Source organism: Gymnogyps californianus, chromosome 16 (genome assembly GCF_018139145.2).
Source record: "Gymnogyps californianus isolate 813 chromosome 16, ASM1813914v2, whole genome shotgun sequence".
NCBI classification, from domain to species: Eukaryota; Metazoa; Chordata; class Aves; order Accipitriformes; family Cathartidae; genus Gymnogyps; species Gymnogyps californianus.
Genome location: NC_059486.1, coordinates 5,203,557 through 5,221,112, shown reverse-complemented (window position 1 = coordinate 5,221,112; position 17,556 = coordinate 5,203,557). Strand labels below are relative to the sequence as shown.

Genomic DNA, 17,556 nt, shown 5'->3' with positions numbered 1-17,556 from the left:
AAACCCCTATCAACCAAAAAAAACCCCACTCTCAAAGCATCCGTCATAGAATAGATGGAGTCAGACCATTGTCAAGTCACAGTTAATGACTGACAGAGTATTGCATTTGTACGTGAAGTTTTTGGAGCTCCAGAAGGTACAAACGAGTAATGACATCAAGCAATGTACTGAATCACTAGAAAAAACTGTCCCAGTTGATTTTCCAAGCAACGTGATTGCATTGTTGAAGAGATTGCATCTCTGCGATTTTGTACAATAATTGAGCTCCGCAACAAAAGAAACACTTAGGAGATATATTGGGGGGGGAACCTGGAATTCTGATCTTTTCTTAGATTTGTTACCAAGTCATTTTGCAGCTGTAAACACTAACATGTCTGCACTGAAACCTAGCACCTAGCCTAGACAAGATGATTTGCTGCAGTAGAGTGAACCATCTTTTCTACTCTCATTCAAACTCAGTAAACATGAAGACCATGGCTATGCTGCCCACTCAGTGCAGCACGTGGTACAAGTGCAGTGTATATTCGTCATCCTTGTGAAACAGATTCGGGAGATGAACAAATACATAGAACATCATAAGGTCAAAACATTACACATTTGGATAAATAACTCCTTACATACCCACACATATTCATTTTCTCCACCAAATGCTACATTTGCATCTTTGCCAACAAAATCGGTACAATTGCCAAAGTGAAGATTGTCCAATAAAAAGACACAGAGTTCCTAGATCTCTATTCATCATATTCTATCAAGCTGCTCTATCTATGAGCAGCTATCTATCTATCTATCTACGCTTACATCATAAGAAAAGTAATAAAAAGGATAAGTCATCCATTAATTAATGATTAAGTCATCATTAATTTTCTCCACTTTTTCCTATTTCTTATCAAACAATTTGGGGGAAAAAAATGGCAGAGAATCTAGAATATTTTCAGTTTGATGCACAGATTTATTAACAATGTCTTTATTTTCTCATCAGCTCAAATCTGAAAGGTCCTGTTATAATCAGTTTTCCAGATACTGTTGTTTCTGTAATGATTGAATGAATATCTTAAGAAACTGTAACTTGTAACTGTCCATAGGTTTTCTTCTTTCCCTCCATTTGAAATAGTTGCAGTATGAAATTCAGAGCATTATACAAGATGTTTCACTTTTTTTTTTTTTTTTTTTTTTTTTTTTTTAATGCCAGCATAGTATGTAATGCTGGATTTGTATCTTAGAAGTATGGAGTTGTAAGCTGCTGATACTTTTCTAGAGAAGTAGTCTTTCTGTTGTCCCACTTTGATTCCTTTGTTAATTCTTTCATTTGAGTGCTTATAGTAATTTTGAAGGACCATAAATTTGTATGGTTTAGTGCAAGCAAAAGATTTACAGCATCTCATTTATCTTTAGAGAAATATCACTAACTAGATACTCAGAACTGAACATGAAAATTCAGTGAGATATTGGAAAAATAAAAGGGAAATAAAATGAGTGTATTTCCCTTTCACTTTTGTACTTTTGCAGTTTAAACTTAATTATCATAATCAATCATACTAATACAATTTCACAAATACTGACCAAATATTCGTTATAGTAATTTCTGGCAACATTATTAGTCAAATTTCTGGCAATGTCATTTGTCAGCAGGAATGACTTTTAAAACAGGAATATCTTTTAGCATCAGTCATTGTTGCCCAAAGAGCAGAAGAGCATTGTAAAGCTGCTTTAGTTCGATGAAATACATTGGTACCCAGAGCTAATCTCTCCCCATTAAACAATGATTGTAATTTCTAAAGAACTAATTGCACAAGGTTATGTCAAAGGGTATTTGAAAAGGCAAAACTGGGGCAATGGTTTTTTGATCCAGCCAGCACACCAGGTCACAGCAACATGTCCATAGAGCCGGTTCTACCATGAGCATTCAGTAATGACATCTTCATATGGCAAGTACCTTAGGGCGTAACAAGCATGTGTCTACTTTGGAGAACTCCATCTTTTCCCATCCCTCTAAACCCACACACACTTGCAAGTCTTTTCACAAAATGGCAAAACTATTTCTCTACCATTACTGCTTTTATTAAGCAATGGAGCAAATTGCTGCCAGCATCTAGTGATCAAATTATCTTGTCCAGTAAAAGCAGATAAAGTGACTATGAGTTTAGCAGCAGTATCGAATCTAACCTTACCAGCTCAGATTTCCTACCAGAGACAGGGATGAAAAAGTTCATGACTGAGACTGCGTATGGTTCCAGAATCATGTTACATTACTACAAACAAAAAAACCCAGTTAGAATAAAATGAAAAAGTCATTACTCTTAGCAACAAAGTAGAGCTGCAGTGTAGACAATATTAATGATCAATTCAGAGAAGGATTCTACATTCTGTTTGGAAGATAGAAAAATGAGATTTCATGTATTCCATGCCATGCACCTATGTGACCATTCTTTCTTATTCAAGAGAGTGGAAAAGAATAGCATTCTTATCTGGTAATATTTTCAAAATCTTAGACAGCTGGGATAAAACAACAAAGTTCCTACCTGGACTTCTCCTAGGCCTGGAAATATTTAAATACTGGGCTCTGATTCTCAAGTGGAAAATGAAAAATAATACAGGTTTTTCCTGGATGGAGAAACCACAGTGGAAACTATGCAGTCTGCATTTGTGTACTTCCATACCTGGTATTTAAAAAGATTTCTTTTGGAACAGTTTTGAAATATTTGGAATGCAAAAAAGCAAGTCAGTTATTTTATACTATGAACTTAAAAGGCAAAAAGATATGGATAGCACCCTTTACTCTGAACTGCCATTTGTTTTCTGCTCCCATGAGAACGCGACTTCACTATCTAAGACTTCTAGAGAATTATCAAAGAACACCACACTAAAATTACATAACTTTTGACTACAAGTGTTTCTGGCAGACAAGTGAGCACATAACATTGGCAATGTCTTCTTGCACTAAGACAAGGATGTTATGTTTCCACTACACAGAGAAAGGTTTATGTAACAATTGTACCATCCTGCACAAGCGAGCCTGCAGCAGCAAGGGAACTCTCAGAAAGAAAGTTTGGATGAGTTTTTCCTCCCTCATTTCCAAAAATAAAACTTTCCATTTCTGGTTTGAGAGCTTTCATTGTTGCAGGTGCTCTATGCTGGACTACAGAGAAGCATGGTGCTTGCAGAAACAGCTGACAGTTAGCAGCAACTCAAGCTGACTTGAGTGCTGCCTTCTGGGATTTCCGTCATGTTCTTTTCCAGTTCTGTAGAAACAAAAAAGTTATAAAATCAATTCACAAGAAATTATACCATCCAATACTAAGGGTAACAAAAGCTGAATGCAGCCCCAGTCACTCCTATATGCTAGAACTCAGGTAGACAATGACATGAATATGCTTACAGGTGTTTGAAACAGGCTTTAATGCTCCCCAATCCTTTAGACTGTAAACAAGGAAAATACACACAAAAAGCAGAACTTAACATACTGATGAGGTTTCCTGCCCCAATTTGGGCCATGTGCCCAGCAGTTTTCTCCAGCTCCTTTATCATGGACTGTTCAAAGGCCAAGGCAGCAACTCGGGAAAAGAACTCTTTGACATTTTCCCCTAGGAAACAGGACAGAAATTATGTGTTTTCACAACTGCACATCAACACATGATCAAGCATAACAAGCACATCTGTGAACAGATCACTGCTCAATACTGGGACAGAACAGGCCTCTCCAACAATCTGTCCTCCATTTTGATCACTGCAGAGAGAATTTCTCATTTTCTTACTCTGGAATACTGTGCCCTGTACTGTACTTTTATTTTTAGACAGCAACAGAGAGAATTCAGTTTGTTGTATAATCTTTTTTCATTGCTAATGTTGAGTAGCAGTGCATATGTGTATTTATGTAACTACCTATGAATTAAACATGCTTAGACATTGCACAGCAGCTCAAGTACTCCTTTCTGTAACCATGACAGTGCAAGTACACATATAAATGTTCAAATAAAATCAACCATTAATAAACCTGAAGTTCCCAATAGCAACAAAATGCAAGAACAACAAAAAAACCTGCATGGGAATGGGGGGATAAGGAACTTTAACTTCCTCCCACCTTAACACAAGCCTTTGTGGTTACGCTACTTTTACATCCTTTGCAGTAACTTACCCGTTTTGGCTGAAACCGACCAGTATTCTGCCTGCATCTCATTGGCAAAGCGGATGGCATCTAGCTCTGTCCTTTCACACACAGCATCTGACTGAGTAAATAACATGGAATAACTTTAACATAAGAAGTGGATCTGGGCTGGTAATAACATAGAGGTACTGCTAGCACCTGTACTGTGATGCTTCCAGTGTTCACAGTGGCCTTTCTGGCCTTGCCTTAGAACTTGAGCAGTCAGACATGATTGCAAGAACACTGAAGTACTTAGTACTGCTTTTAAAATTGAAGTCTCCATTCACCTCCCACAGCATTGAAACAAAACAACAGTTAACAAGTGTGACCATTGTATCTAATTATATAGTGTGGTAGGGAGCTATAAAGACAACAGCCCAGTTACTGGTCTTTAAATTCTTGTCACCCCATCATTCTCAGCAGAAGAGCTGCAGGACTGACTAATCACAATGGTTCTTTGGGTTTAATCTTTCCTGTCTCTGTCTCAGATCCTTTTTTCTACTCCATCTATTTTTACTATGTTGTAACACAATGGCTTTCCCCCCTTTTTATTTTTGCTCTTTTTAATCTCTTCTTAAGACTAAAATTTCTTGCCCTTTCAATGGATTTTGCTTTTGTGCACTTAATTTGCAGGTCTTTTTCCCCTCTCATTTGTTCTCTGTGATCAACCATATCAGTATGTTGCTGTTTGCTTTCAATTTCTAGCCCATTTGTGATGGATGATACCAGTCGTCTTTGTTTGTACAGTTTTCTGTGCGTTGTTTTACATTTGGGAACCTCTGCACAATTCAGAAGAATTCTAGAATTTGGAAAGGATGATGTGACATCAAGATGAGAAGTAGAGTGAATCCAGTTGGGAAGATACTGGCTTCATACTGAAGTAATACCTAGAACCCACAATCCTTTGCTTTGCTCGTCTCCCTTTCAGTTGAAAGTGCTATCATTCTGAAAACAGAAACTAACTTACAGTAAGGAATTCTAGCTTAGACAAGACTTCAGATCTGCGTCCTCAGAGGCCTGGCACATTTAGCTTTTACTGCAACTCAGAAAAAGTAGCATAAGCAACACAAAGTACCAGAAAAACTGTCAGACATGCAGTTTTCTGGGACTTACTTTCAGTGAAGGGTAAGCAACAAGCTGCATAAGTGATACTGTGGCAGGGGGTCAGAAATAAAAAAAATCAGCTAAGCAGAAGCAGCAAGTTTGTTTTGAAATCTTTAAGAATTAAGTATTGATAGCTAGAGAAAGACAAACACAAGACTCAGAATGGTATAGGGTGAGTGCATTATATCCTGTTCTTCTGACAATGATGTCACATTCAGTTAAGTAAGAATTCTTCCCTGTTCCTGAACAATGAACACAGTGTCCCTAAAAAAAACAAACCAACAAAACCTTCAAGATCATTAGGTACTCCATTCTTTTGTGCACCCAACTTTTCTCTGCCTTTTCAGTTGTTTGTATGTGCTTGAAAAATGTCATGCAAGGAATGGAAATAGGGATACTTCACTAACTACCCATTTCAGAAAGCATCTTCTTAAAGCGTGCTGTTCTATTTACCTGTGATCTTCTTTTTTTCTGTTTAGGTTTTTCCCTCAAGGTCTTTATCTCAATAACATTGTGTACAACTTGTAAGGGAAATCACTTGAGGAACTAGGGGAAATCTGATTTCCTTATCTGTATTCCATTTACTTACCACCAAATCTTTTTTTGTTCCAACTAGAAAGACGAAGCTGGAATCTGGCTCATTCTCCCTCAATGCATCTTCTAGCCACTGTCTAAAATACAAAAAAGAAATGACAGAATCAGTCAGAGGGACTGAGGAATATAGGAGAAAGTGACAGATAATGGGGTCACAAGGAAAGTGAGAGGATGAACTCATGTGAGAGTATCAAAAGCCTTTTTTCCTAGACAGAAATAGACCAGGAGCTATTCCAACTCCTTTGAATACATGCCTTTCACTAATGAAAAGTTCAAACATGCCCACTGCAGAGTGCAAATTCAACAATGATTTTAGCACCCAGAGAGGGTATTTATCAGCATAAGGGAGGGGGCAAAGTTTTGATCAAGATATGGAACAAGAAAACAAGAAGCAGAGGAAAAGATATGAACAACATAGCAGATTAGATACAAACGGGAATAAAGAAGAGTGAAATAATCTATTCAGCATTATAAAACAGCTACCTATGAAGGCTGCATGATTCTTGTCTCATAAGCTTTTATATTTTTGTTACTCTGGCAATGAAGTTCCTCTTGAGTCATCCAACACAAGTCAAGGAGGGAAGGGAGTGTGTGCGTGTGTGGGAAATCAGGTTCACAGGCTTCAATTATTTTCAGCCAAGCAGACACTAATATATATATTATTTTACAAAGTCCTATGTAAATGAGCTAAATACCACAGCAGTAGTCTAAGGAAATAGTCTAATACACATTCAAATAAGACAGAGTACAAGTTGTAAAGAAACTTGCCTGCATTACAGTCACAATAGTATGTTAGAAATATATATGCTCTGAGCTGGCGACAACAATGTGGATCATAGATCCATGTAGGGTTTTGTAGCCTGCACTAAAAGCAGAACAAGTTTACTCATAACAATTAGTGTCCTGTTGTGACCAAACCATTACAAGTATCTGAACCAGTAAGTTTAGCTATATCTACATATACTTTGAGTTTTGAATTTTCTCTCCTCTTTTTGACAGCCTATCTCCCAACAGAATCACTACAGAAACTAGAGGAAGAAAGTAATCTCGGGCTAGCAGTACACCTAGAAAATGAAAGGCTCTTGAGACATTATGCATGAGATGCATCTCATCAATTTCACCACTTAAATCAGATGCCAGCCTGTTATTCTGTTTATAGCAAATGGAGAAAAAAAAAGGATACTTTTGGGGTGCACTTCATCTCTTCCTGCATGTCTAGTTTTGGAAGGATCAAGCTCTTACTGAAGTGCCTTTTTCTCTCCACTGACTATAAAGGAAGTCAAGGGTAAGTAGTTCAAATTTATGCTCTGCATTTTCTTCAGAAAAATCCCACCCTACGTAATCCAAACAAGTGACTGTCATTCTTCATTTCTTAGCTCAATAGAAAATACACTCACGATCCAGCAAGTTCTCAGCAACTACAGGCTATCCAAGGCAATTAAACCTCCTGTAAAAGCTTTAAAGGCTAAGCCAAAATACAGAAACTTACTTGGTGTGATCCAAAGTCTGGATATCAGCCAGATCAAACACTGTTATTATAACTACAATAAAAGACAAGAACAGGAAAAAAGTTAGAAAGTGTATCAGAAGTCTCTCCAATTCATCTTGTTAAACAGAGAGAATGTTTACATATAAAGTGCAAGAGCAGATTTAACACAGAGGAGATGGAAGACTATCCATTTGCTCATTCCTCTTCCTTCTCTAGCACCCAGTAAGACTGAAGTCCTCAGTCTTCAACGTTATTTAGTCTTTACCTGTAGCCTGCAGTCTATAGTGCTATTACTCCTTTTATTTTGGGACCACTTCAATTCCTGCAGAAATTGTCTCTTACCAAAGGGAATGCTAGAAGTATCCACCTCTAACTTCAGCAATAATCTTACCCAAACCCAAATTCTTTCCCCCCTAGACACAAGTGCCAATTTTTATCACTGCATCATCAGAACATTCAGAGCTTGCAGGTGTGACAACATATCAATTCATGAGCTTTTTTGTCCCTTCTTCTCTCCAATAATGGACAATCCATTCCACCACATTGTGTCTACAGGTACCTTTCCAAGGAGCACATACACGTATGTGTTTCCATATGAAATACAACCTCCTGTCACAGCCAGGATCAAATTAATATTGTTCTCACCCTCTGCTCCTCGGTAGTAAGCAGATGCAATGCACTTGAACTTTTCCTGACCTGCTGTGTCCCATCTGTGCAATGGGGGGAAAAAAGAAATTTCAGGTTAATGAAACCCAGTGTAACCTGAGTAAACATGCTAATGAAGCAGCAGACTGGTACAAGTTGGAGAAGAATGTGATACCAGAGAAGTGTTACCATCTGGAACATGTTATTCATTAACTACTGATAGAAATACAGTAAAGCTCTATTATTTAATGAAGACATTTGAACTCTGGTTTTATATTTCTTTTTTTTTAAATACTGGTCATTTTGGAGACACAATTCAAATATTCATATTCTGCATGGTAACACCCTTTTCTTAAAACATTTTTTCCTCATCTATGTCATTTGCATGTATTTCTAGGGCAATCTAATTTTGAAAATTTTCTGTGCTTATACTAGCTAAATCATATATTAGCCCATATTAGAATCTTGCAACTGCTAGATATGATATCTGTCCATACACTACAAATTAGAGACCTACAGTTCAGCCCACCAGGTACTAATGATACCGTTAAAGAAAATCAAGAAAGTGCTTCTTATTAATGAACGTGATATGCAGTCCTCTCAGCTACTGCCAGCACTACAGAGGTTTGGGGTTTTGTTATAGCCTAGTACTGCCCGTCACGGATACTTGCAAATTTATCTTGTATGGAAATCTCTCAGCAAGAGGGGGCACCAGTGCTTACCATATGGAAATGTTCTACCTAGCCACTGAAGATTCTGCAGATAATGCAACCCGACATTTAGTAGCTCATGAACCTTATTGCTTCAGCTGGCAAAATACTGATGCATCAGTCTAGATTTTTAGAGGGACTCAAGTTCCAAAAGGATAGTGCCTGGCAGAATTTTCAAAAACACAATGGCACTGAAATCAGTAGGAAATGGATTTCTAAGTATTTTTCAGTAAATCCCACTAGCCATCTATTTATATCAATGATATCTCAGAAAAAATGTGTTCCTAAGTGAAAAGGTTTTTAAGGGTCATGCATTAAAATATTTCATGCAAAGCATCTTATTTCTGCTCTAGGTCACACTACAGCATAGATGATTCAATAATGCCCTCTACAGAACAATATTGCTAGCCACTGGAAATACCAAAGGACATCCTTCAGCAGAACCAAAGCAGGTGAGAGAAGGCCAGGATTCCCACTAGTCTGATAAACAAAGCTGAAAATCAAAGATTTTAGGTTCACATTCTAGTAAAAACACTCCAGTCTTTCTACGATTTGGGGAAAATCAGTTAGTCCTTAATTAAGAGATGCTGAAATCACTGGACACCTTACCATTAATTTCAATGGCTGCAGGAATAAAACTCCCAGTAAAGCCAAGTTCAGTGCTCATTGTGCCTACTAAACTCAAATGACAGAATGGTGTAACAGTAGAACTGGACAAAGTCTGTGGCAAAAGCTTCCACTTCTCTTTCAAGAAACTTGAGTAAAAAAGGCAGAACTCCACTGAAATGGTGCAAGACATCCAAGATGAATTTTCATTGACAAACTTACAACATTTTTTAGGGATGAGAAATCCAAGGGAGTAAAATTTTCACTAAAACTGCAAGTCCAGGTACAGAACCTGTTTTTCAGGTCACATTATTCTTTGTGTAATTTTATTATTTTTTAAAAATCTTTATTCCACTAGAGCCTGCAGCAATTCAAGCTCTGCTGAGATTGTACTCTATGCAATGCTTAACCATGATGTTTCAACTTACATCTGGAGATTATATGGTATTCCAATTATTTCGAAACGTTCGATTTCGAAATCCACTCCAATGGTTGCTTTGTAGTCTCGGTCAAAATTATCTTTACAAAATCTGCAATTAAAAAAAAGGGATTAAATACTAGTAACACCCAGCTACAAATAACTGCAAAACTAACACTATCTAGGGTAAATTATGAAGAAAAGAATTAACTAACTGCGGAGTGGCTATATATTGCAGAAGCATATATAAAAACACCAAGAAACTAATTAAAAATAAGGTGATACTGGATAACAAACTAGAAAGCATATACATCTAGTAAGCTCTCAGGATGAGATGAGAATCAGAATAAAATATCTTTGGACTGTCAAGGAAGATACAGTATCTTGTAGTTTTAGTTACAAGGGAATATATTTTGGGTCATAAATAATGACCCAAATGATTAATCAACGAGATTAAAAACTTATCATATCTACTTAAGAACATGGAAGAAATAATAATAATAAAATGCAAACATAGACAGAAAGTTGTCATGGTGATCATAAGCTACAGAAATTCAGTGATCTGTTCACTGGACTTAGATACAAAAAGCATAAGAGCTGTTTTTAACATCCAGTAAAGAATCAAATAACTATTCTTTAAGGCATTCTGCATTTTATCTGTCTTATTTTATAAGCTACAGAAAAAAATCAAGCTTCCTCTACACTCTTGCAGCTGTAGAAATTAGTATCCACAGGTATCCACACAAGGATGACTTAAAAATGTTTCAGTGAACAATCCTACAAGTAAGGAGAAAACATGAAACCAAGACTCAGACACTGGAAAGAATTTTTTTTTTTTTTTTTTTTGTACCTTCCGATTGTTTAGCCTTTAGACTTGATTTCTTAAGGAAACACTGTATCATATTTGACTGGATAAAAATAGTTCAGAATATAACATACACTGATTAAAGTGCCGGAGCATGACTTTCTGTGTTCGTATATCAAGCCTGTCTCATACTGTAGACTTTGTTTTGTCCTCTATTTAACAACAAAACCAGGATTCAAAACAGAACCATGAAGTACTACCCTGAATGGACAGGAATGGAAACATTGTTACATTTATTTGAGAAATAGCAGAATCTAACCGTCTGCTGAGATATACTGTACCTGTTGATAAGGCTGGTTTTCCCAACATACAGGTCTCCTACCACAACCACTTTGGATATTTTCAGCCTGTTATAAATATTTGAAAACATTACATGTTTTTAGTAGCATTTTCAACATCCTCTCTCTAAAAATTCTGATTTAGATCCTTAAATTGCAAGTGATGAGCACATGTACCTTACCTCCAGCCACTGTGCTGCAGGATCAGAGTCTTAAAATGTAACAAAGAAAAAGGAGGTCACCAAAAAAACCCAAACCCCTCTGGAGCAGAAATAGTCCATTTCTTACTCTGCATATTTTTTTTCCTTAAATATAATCCAGTGGGACATAAATTCTATTCTATTAAAATTGCTTTGACTACAAGTATATACATTTGGCAGTTTGCACATAAGACCATAGAGTATCTGCATCCTTTTCATCAAAATTAATCACAAGTTACTCATTTACTTTAATAGTACAAATCAAGTCCTAAGTGCAGAAACAAGAAATCGCTGATAATAAAATAACCCACTGCAGAATTTGTCTCTGGGAAAAAAAACCCACATGGTTAGAGCCAATACATTTTCTGACTATCTGGAATAACATTAATCTGAAGTTGGCTTCACGCAAATAATCCTCTTTGCTCTGGGTCCTCCCACAGAATACAGCAGATGGCCTTTAGGTGACTCAGCCTGCATTCTTAAAATTGAATTGTAGTGTATCTTTTAGGAGATACAGGTGGATAAGTGAATGTAAGTGTATTTGTTGACCTAAACTTGGGTTCACATCTCCCATGCACATGCTACAAAAATGGCTTAAGAGGTTTAATGTTCTTTTGTATCAAGGAATGGCTTTTTAAACAAAGGAATTAATCTTCTATTGAATACTATTTGTGGTTATATCAGACTTCCACATGATACTGATTCCAAGTTATCTATTCTAAATAGTCCAAATCTTGACTGGTAAGCTGCATGACTAATATTTCCGAAAAAAGGCGGCATTCTGTGTGCCAGTCAACACTAACTGGGTGGCCACAGGCCCCTAAGCCACTGACATGTCTCTGCTTGATTAACTGTTACTGATAAAACACTGAATAAAATCAACGACTTTAAGGGAAAAGCAAAAAAAGTAAGTGATGGTTTAGAGGTGTATGTTCCATTAATTCATATTGGGGAAAAAAACTCCCTAGATTAGACAATTTAACACATTGATGGAATATCAAGAGAATCTTAAATACAGCCATTAGCTACTGAATTTCTCAGACTACCTTCCAAATGACAAAGAAATATTCCATTACTTGGGATAATGGAAAAGGAAGAAAATGGTTATTCCTGTCAAGCTTTACAATTACAAAACACTCAGTTATCTGTTCCTCCTGCCCCCACCCCACCAAAAAATGACCTAATGATAATCATATCTAGAGAGCAGTGACAGCGAAGTGGTTTAATTTTATTCACAAAGCCAAAATGTAAAGCTTTTTAGCTGTACTCTGTTACCAGAATAAATGAACTGGAGAGTTGGTTTACTCTGGAAATAAAAACCCAAATAGATCTTGGTTATGGAGGGGAAAAAATGCCTCAATTCACTAAAGCATGTCCTGCTAGGAAAATTGTCCAGACACTTGTAACAAATTTACATGAAACTAAGACAGTGACTGTGCTTCTAAAAAGAATAAACTCACTGATGACTCTCAGGGAGACTTATTTTGGCTTCAATTTTTTTTAGCAAGACCCCCTAGTGAAATGAGTAAAAAGTTGCATTTAAAGATGGATATCATGACAAGTCTCATGGTAATCAACAACTCTAGATTTGAAAGAATAGTGAGCTAATTGTCAGCATTCATAGAAGCACCACTTTATGAAAGATCCTTCACACTGGAACACAGAAGCATTTATCACTAAAACATGCAGCTATTTATTTTAACTGAATAGTGATGATTTCTAACACAATTTAGCTTTCTTGCCTTGCTTCGGGAACTAAATCAGTACCAGCAACAGCTCTGGGAGAGAGATGATGTGAAAAAAACCAACTTAAAGGTTATTACTAGGGCATAAAACAGTTTATTTGGATTTTTCAATGCTATATATTTACCAGAATTTTGCTCCAGTTTTAAGGAAACATTTAAGAGAACTTCTCAGCATGTATACTTCTAAAAGACTAAAGCTAGATTCTTATGTATTTCAAGCAACTTAGAACTGCTGTATGTTTATATCCCCCTCAAGCCTTTATTAACTGCTCATTTGGAATACCAACAGAGAATACAGCAAGGCTAGATCTGCCCTGTTCCTTATAACTGCTCTAGAATTTGGTTGCCATACTGACTTGCATGTGCAAAATTCAACACTAACTTTAAACACTCAATTAATCTTTTGAACTAAGAGTTTAGTTCAAAGTTGCTAAACAACTCCGCTATTTTTTCAACGCTACTTATGCCAGCAGAAAAAGCATCTTTGACACTTATTGGAAGAAGAGGCCCTTTTTATTCATTTACTGTCAAACAGGTCAGAGAAATGCCATGTGCACAGGCTTAGTTGCCTTGAAACATACTGGAGTGAGGAAGATGAGGAATGAGGGAGGAAAAGCCTATGAAGGAAGCAGGCTATAAAGAGCTTAATATACTTTCTTCATTGCATACCTAGTTTATTACAAACTTACCCAACTGTTCCAGTGCTCTGCTGACAAGCAGTCCTGACCTGCGCATGGAAGTGCTCTTTGAACTGCAGACAGGCCTCAGGTGTGTACCACTGAAAATAGGAGAGAACAGCTACTGGGATAAACTGTGTGATATCTATTTTCCAAGAAGTCAAATCAGCAAGGAAAAAATAGATAAGAAGATTAATTCAAAGAGTTTGTCAAGCACAGGGGTACCCTGGCATAAGAAAAGGGATAGCTTGGGTTAGAAGGCAGTAAGGCTTTCCCACAGTTATGTTTGTAAAAACTCCTTTGGACAGCGCCATCCTTTGACCACCTTTCTGAGTGTCAGCAACCAAGCACTAGCTAAACTTCCACAGTCAAATACATTTGCTCATTATTCTGTACAACAGCAAGTACCTTAAATTATCCCAGTAATCTAAGACACACAAGACAAACACAGATGGGAGCACAACACCAGCAAGTCATTATTACTATGAAGTCTTTTAGATCTCTTATATGTGTGAAGCACTGTTTCTATTACTAGTTTTTAATTAGGCATTAGTTAAAAATAAGGGAAACGTATTTTACCTTATATTTACTTAAAATAACTGTGGTAGTTTTCATAAAATTAAAAGCAAAATATGTGGCTGAGATCAAGCATGGAAAAAAACGCTAACTCCCTTAAAAGGATCTTTTGAACAACTGAAAAAACAGAATGGTAATACCTTGTCCGTCCCTGTCCTTAACTCTTCTGTTATACTTCAAGTACAAAACTCTTTGGGGACATCAATGATCTTTTCTGTCTGTGTTTCTACAGTGCCTACTACATTTGATCTACTGCATGACTAAGGTTCCTATACAAACAGAAAATTAAAATTGCCTCAAATTCTTCAATCAAAACCTCCATATAGATCTAATTAGACTTCTTGCATATTTAATATCAGCTATGGTTCTTATTCCCCCTCAGTGTAGGAATTCTTTAAGCATGTAATTATTAATGTTTGGCTGAAATAACAAGACAGATATTGTAAGATAACACTTTTGTCGCAAGAGTCACTTTCTGTAAAGGTTAAAAGAAGAAATGAGGATTATTATTAAAGATATCAGCATTGAATGGGAACATGAGGTCACATTCATCTTTGAAAGAAATCCTTAAACAATTTGTAATTTTAGCAGAAGACAACAACTGTACATTAAATTAAAATACTATTAGCACAAGGAAAAGATAGCTCAATGTGGCAGGTGCTACATACTGTGACCAGAGGAATAAAGAATGCTTACCTTGGGAAACTGGGAGATTATCCTGTCCCTGCTCACTGGGGGAACCAAATGCATTAGGTTGGACTTCATCCTCCAAATTCAATTGAATTCTACCAGATAGGAAATATGTAAAGGGAAACAGTATTCAGGAATTGCCTCAATACAGGGAAAACATAATTAAAAAAAAAATCAATGGTTCTTACAGACTCATCATCTTTTTTTCCTTCCAGTACAACTGGCAGTTCTTTGACTTTATTTGCATTAAAGAAAACCTGTTTCTTATGTAAAAGGGACCACTTCAGTGCACATAGCTGTAGTAGCAAACAGTGACTTTCTGAAACTACTAGGTACCAACTTTAATTCCATGGGAGGGCAGAGAATTGTTCACTTAATTCAACATAAATGCTTGCAGTTTAGCCCTCAAAGGATTTTTCAGTGTTTAATTTAAAAATCTTGCTCATCATTGTTTGAAATGCCTCTGCACTAAGCACATTAATAAATATTAAGGGATACCAGATTTCATTCGGTCAGAAGAAGAACGGAGGAAAGATGAAGCCACCACATTTCTTGGCACAACATCAAACTTTCATCCACGATCAGCTCAGAAAGAATGAAATCAGTAGATAGTCTGACTTGGAAAAAGAATAATGTTCACATGAAAATCACAAATGCATTTAGATATCCCACTTGAGACTTATCAATTTGGTTATGCAATGAAACCTCGTGGGTTGTTGGGGGAGGGGACCCTTAATAGGGTACCAATTTCTTACTGGCGTTCAAAAGAATGTTTCTAATAAGAACATTCATCATGTAGCAAAGTGTAAGGAAGGACTCACCGTGCAGCAGCTGATGCAGCAGGATTCCAGCCACACAAACAGCTCAGCCTGCTGCTGCGTGACCATAGCAACAGGCTTGCAACAGTTCCCTTCCTCCCCTTCTCTTACAGATTGGGAAGGCGGAGTTGGAGTAATTTAACTATACATAGGGCCCCAGTTTTAAAAGAACAAACTGGTTTTAGTGGCCGTACAGATTCCTCTGATCAGAAACTGTTCCTTAATAAACCCAATGCTCCCTTAATCCGGTACAAGAAAATAGTTCCATTTTCTTCAAAGATAAGTTTGTATATATGGATACAAAGAGCAGGATTAACCCAGCAGACAAGGAACTAATGGAGTGGGGAACTGTTACAGTGCTAATATTAAGCATAGTAGCAATGACAAAGAAACTGCTGAGGGATTTTTTCAGAATTTCAACTTGATTTCATCTCAGCTTTAGAGTCAGGATGTGCATGCCACTAATGAGACATTCTGAATTATATAAATGTCTTTCTAGTCATTAGTAATCTTGCTTTCTAAGGTACCAAACACTAAAGACAAGGAATAAGAAATCACACAGCTCTTTTGTATTGCCTAAGTATTGTTAATCAACTCATTAATTTAGACAGCATTTAGTATGCTAGACTGTAATTTAGGATGCTAAAAGATTTTGCTATTTATTTCATTAGGATTTAAATTTCCAAATTTCAGGACAAAAGAAAGCTCTCACATTCTAATACTCATATATTGATAATGCTGGAACAGGCTTGGACCTCTTAACATCCAGGAGGCAAGCCTCTCCCATTCCTGCAGCAGACTAAAAATGTTAAAGGGCAAATCAATGTGGACAAGTACTTTTAAACCACGAGTAAGTATATAACAAAAAAAATACAGTTGTGTTTTACAACCCCACACTAAGAATAATGTTCAACAAAATTGCTAGTCCACTACTTAGAACTAATGTTTTATTCTCTTTTGTGAGGAATTGCTTTTAAATCACTTCAGGCACTGATGTGATCTCAACCGTACTGAAACACCCACTTCCCCCCAAAGAATCCAGATTTGCAGCTGATGGGTTATTCACCAAAGAAGGTAACATTACAGTATTTATTTATTACCATATGCATAGTTCTATTTATCATGCTACTTGTGACTGTATAAAACTAGAGAGATCTAGGCCCTTTTTATGGTGTGCTCCTGCCCTTTTGGTGAGTTTGAATGATTTTATGGCAATATTAATGTCTTAAAATAATAGTTCTGGAAACAAAAATAAAAACCCTGCCAGTCGGTAAGAGTTTGAAACACTAACTTGCTTTCTCCGTATTCTCCTAGTTCTAGTTCAACACATCCTAAGCATGTAAAAATCTGTCGTGTACATAGGCTGACTCACTGCTCGTCTCCTAGAGCTCTTTCACAAACTAAGCTACAAAAAAATCAATTCAACAATCTCAGTGAATCCAAAGGACAGGAGGGACCAAGGCAACCATACAGAAACATTTTAAAATTGAAAGGCCATCTTCACTTACATTTAGTGCATTTAATCTAAATCTCACACACACATAAACATATCCCAATTTACCAAATCAATGAATTAGCCACACCATTAGAGGAAAAAGATCAATGATTTAAGAAATACAAAGAGATAAATATATAATAAAAATACTGAGAATGATTGGTACTGATATCCAGATTTTCTCTTCTTACAGAGCTGAAGGGGATTCAGTCACCTGGGAGGACTGGGAATATAGTGTCTCCATGGCATCACAACCCTCCTTACATCAATGTTGCAGGAACAGTATCACCAGCAGATTCTGTGGCTAGACAAAGGATTTAAGGAAGGCATTCAGAAGCTGTACATAAAATAAGTTAACATCATGACCACTAACCAAAATCAGTATTCCAAGCTATGGTGAAGCAGAAGACAGAACAACTCATGCCAAAAGGACGAGAGCAGAGTTAACACTGAAGGACAAGAGAAGTCTCTGATATTCTCCTGCCCCTTCTACATTGAGAAA

The 17,556-nt window shown here is 36.8% G+C and overlaps 1 protein-coding gene across 1 annotated transcript; it reads right to left on the bottom strand.

Annotated features, from left to right (window-relative positions):
- Positions 1-3,114: 3,114 nt before the first annotated feature.
- Positions 3,115-17,305, bottom strand: RAB36 (RAB36, member RAS oncogene family). Its single transcript, XM_050906798.1, has 11 exons — positions 17,269-17,305; positions 14,748-14,836; positions 13,488-13,576; positions 10,857-10,922; positions 9,721-9,822; positions 7,977-8,041; positions 7,332-7,383; positions 5,838-5,919; positions 4,136-4,226; positions 3,465-3,584; positions 3,115-3,242 (listed from the first exon to the last, which is right to left on the bottom strand). The coding sequence occupies exons 2-11, from the start codon at positions 14,814-14,816 to the stop codon at positions 3,178-3,180; spliced, it is 801 nt and encodes a 266-aa protein (XP_050762755.1). The 5' UTR covers positions 14,817-14,836; positions 17,269-17,305; the 3' UTR covers positions 3,115-3,177.
- Between the last annotated feature and the right edge of the window lie 251 nt (positions 17,306-17,556).

What these genes read in the sequence shown, in the direction of transcription:
- RAB36 (XM_050906798.1), bottom strand. Translation starts at nt 14,816, where the DNA reads ATGAAGTCCAACCTAATGCATTTGGTTCCCCCAGTGAGCAGGGACAGG. An exon ending in CAGAGCACTGGAACAGTTGG is followed by an intron (nt 10,923 to 13,487) that starts GTAAGTTTGTAA and finishes TATTTATAACAG; the next exon opens with GCTGAAAATATCCAAAGTGG. An exon ending in AAAACCAGCCTTATCAACAG is followed by an intron (nt 9,823 to 10,856) that starts GTACAGTATATC and finishes TTTTAATTGCAG; the next exon opens with ATTTTGTAAAGATAATTTTG.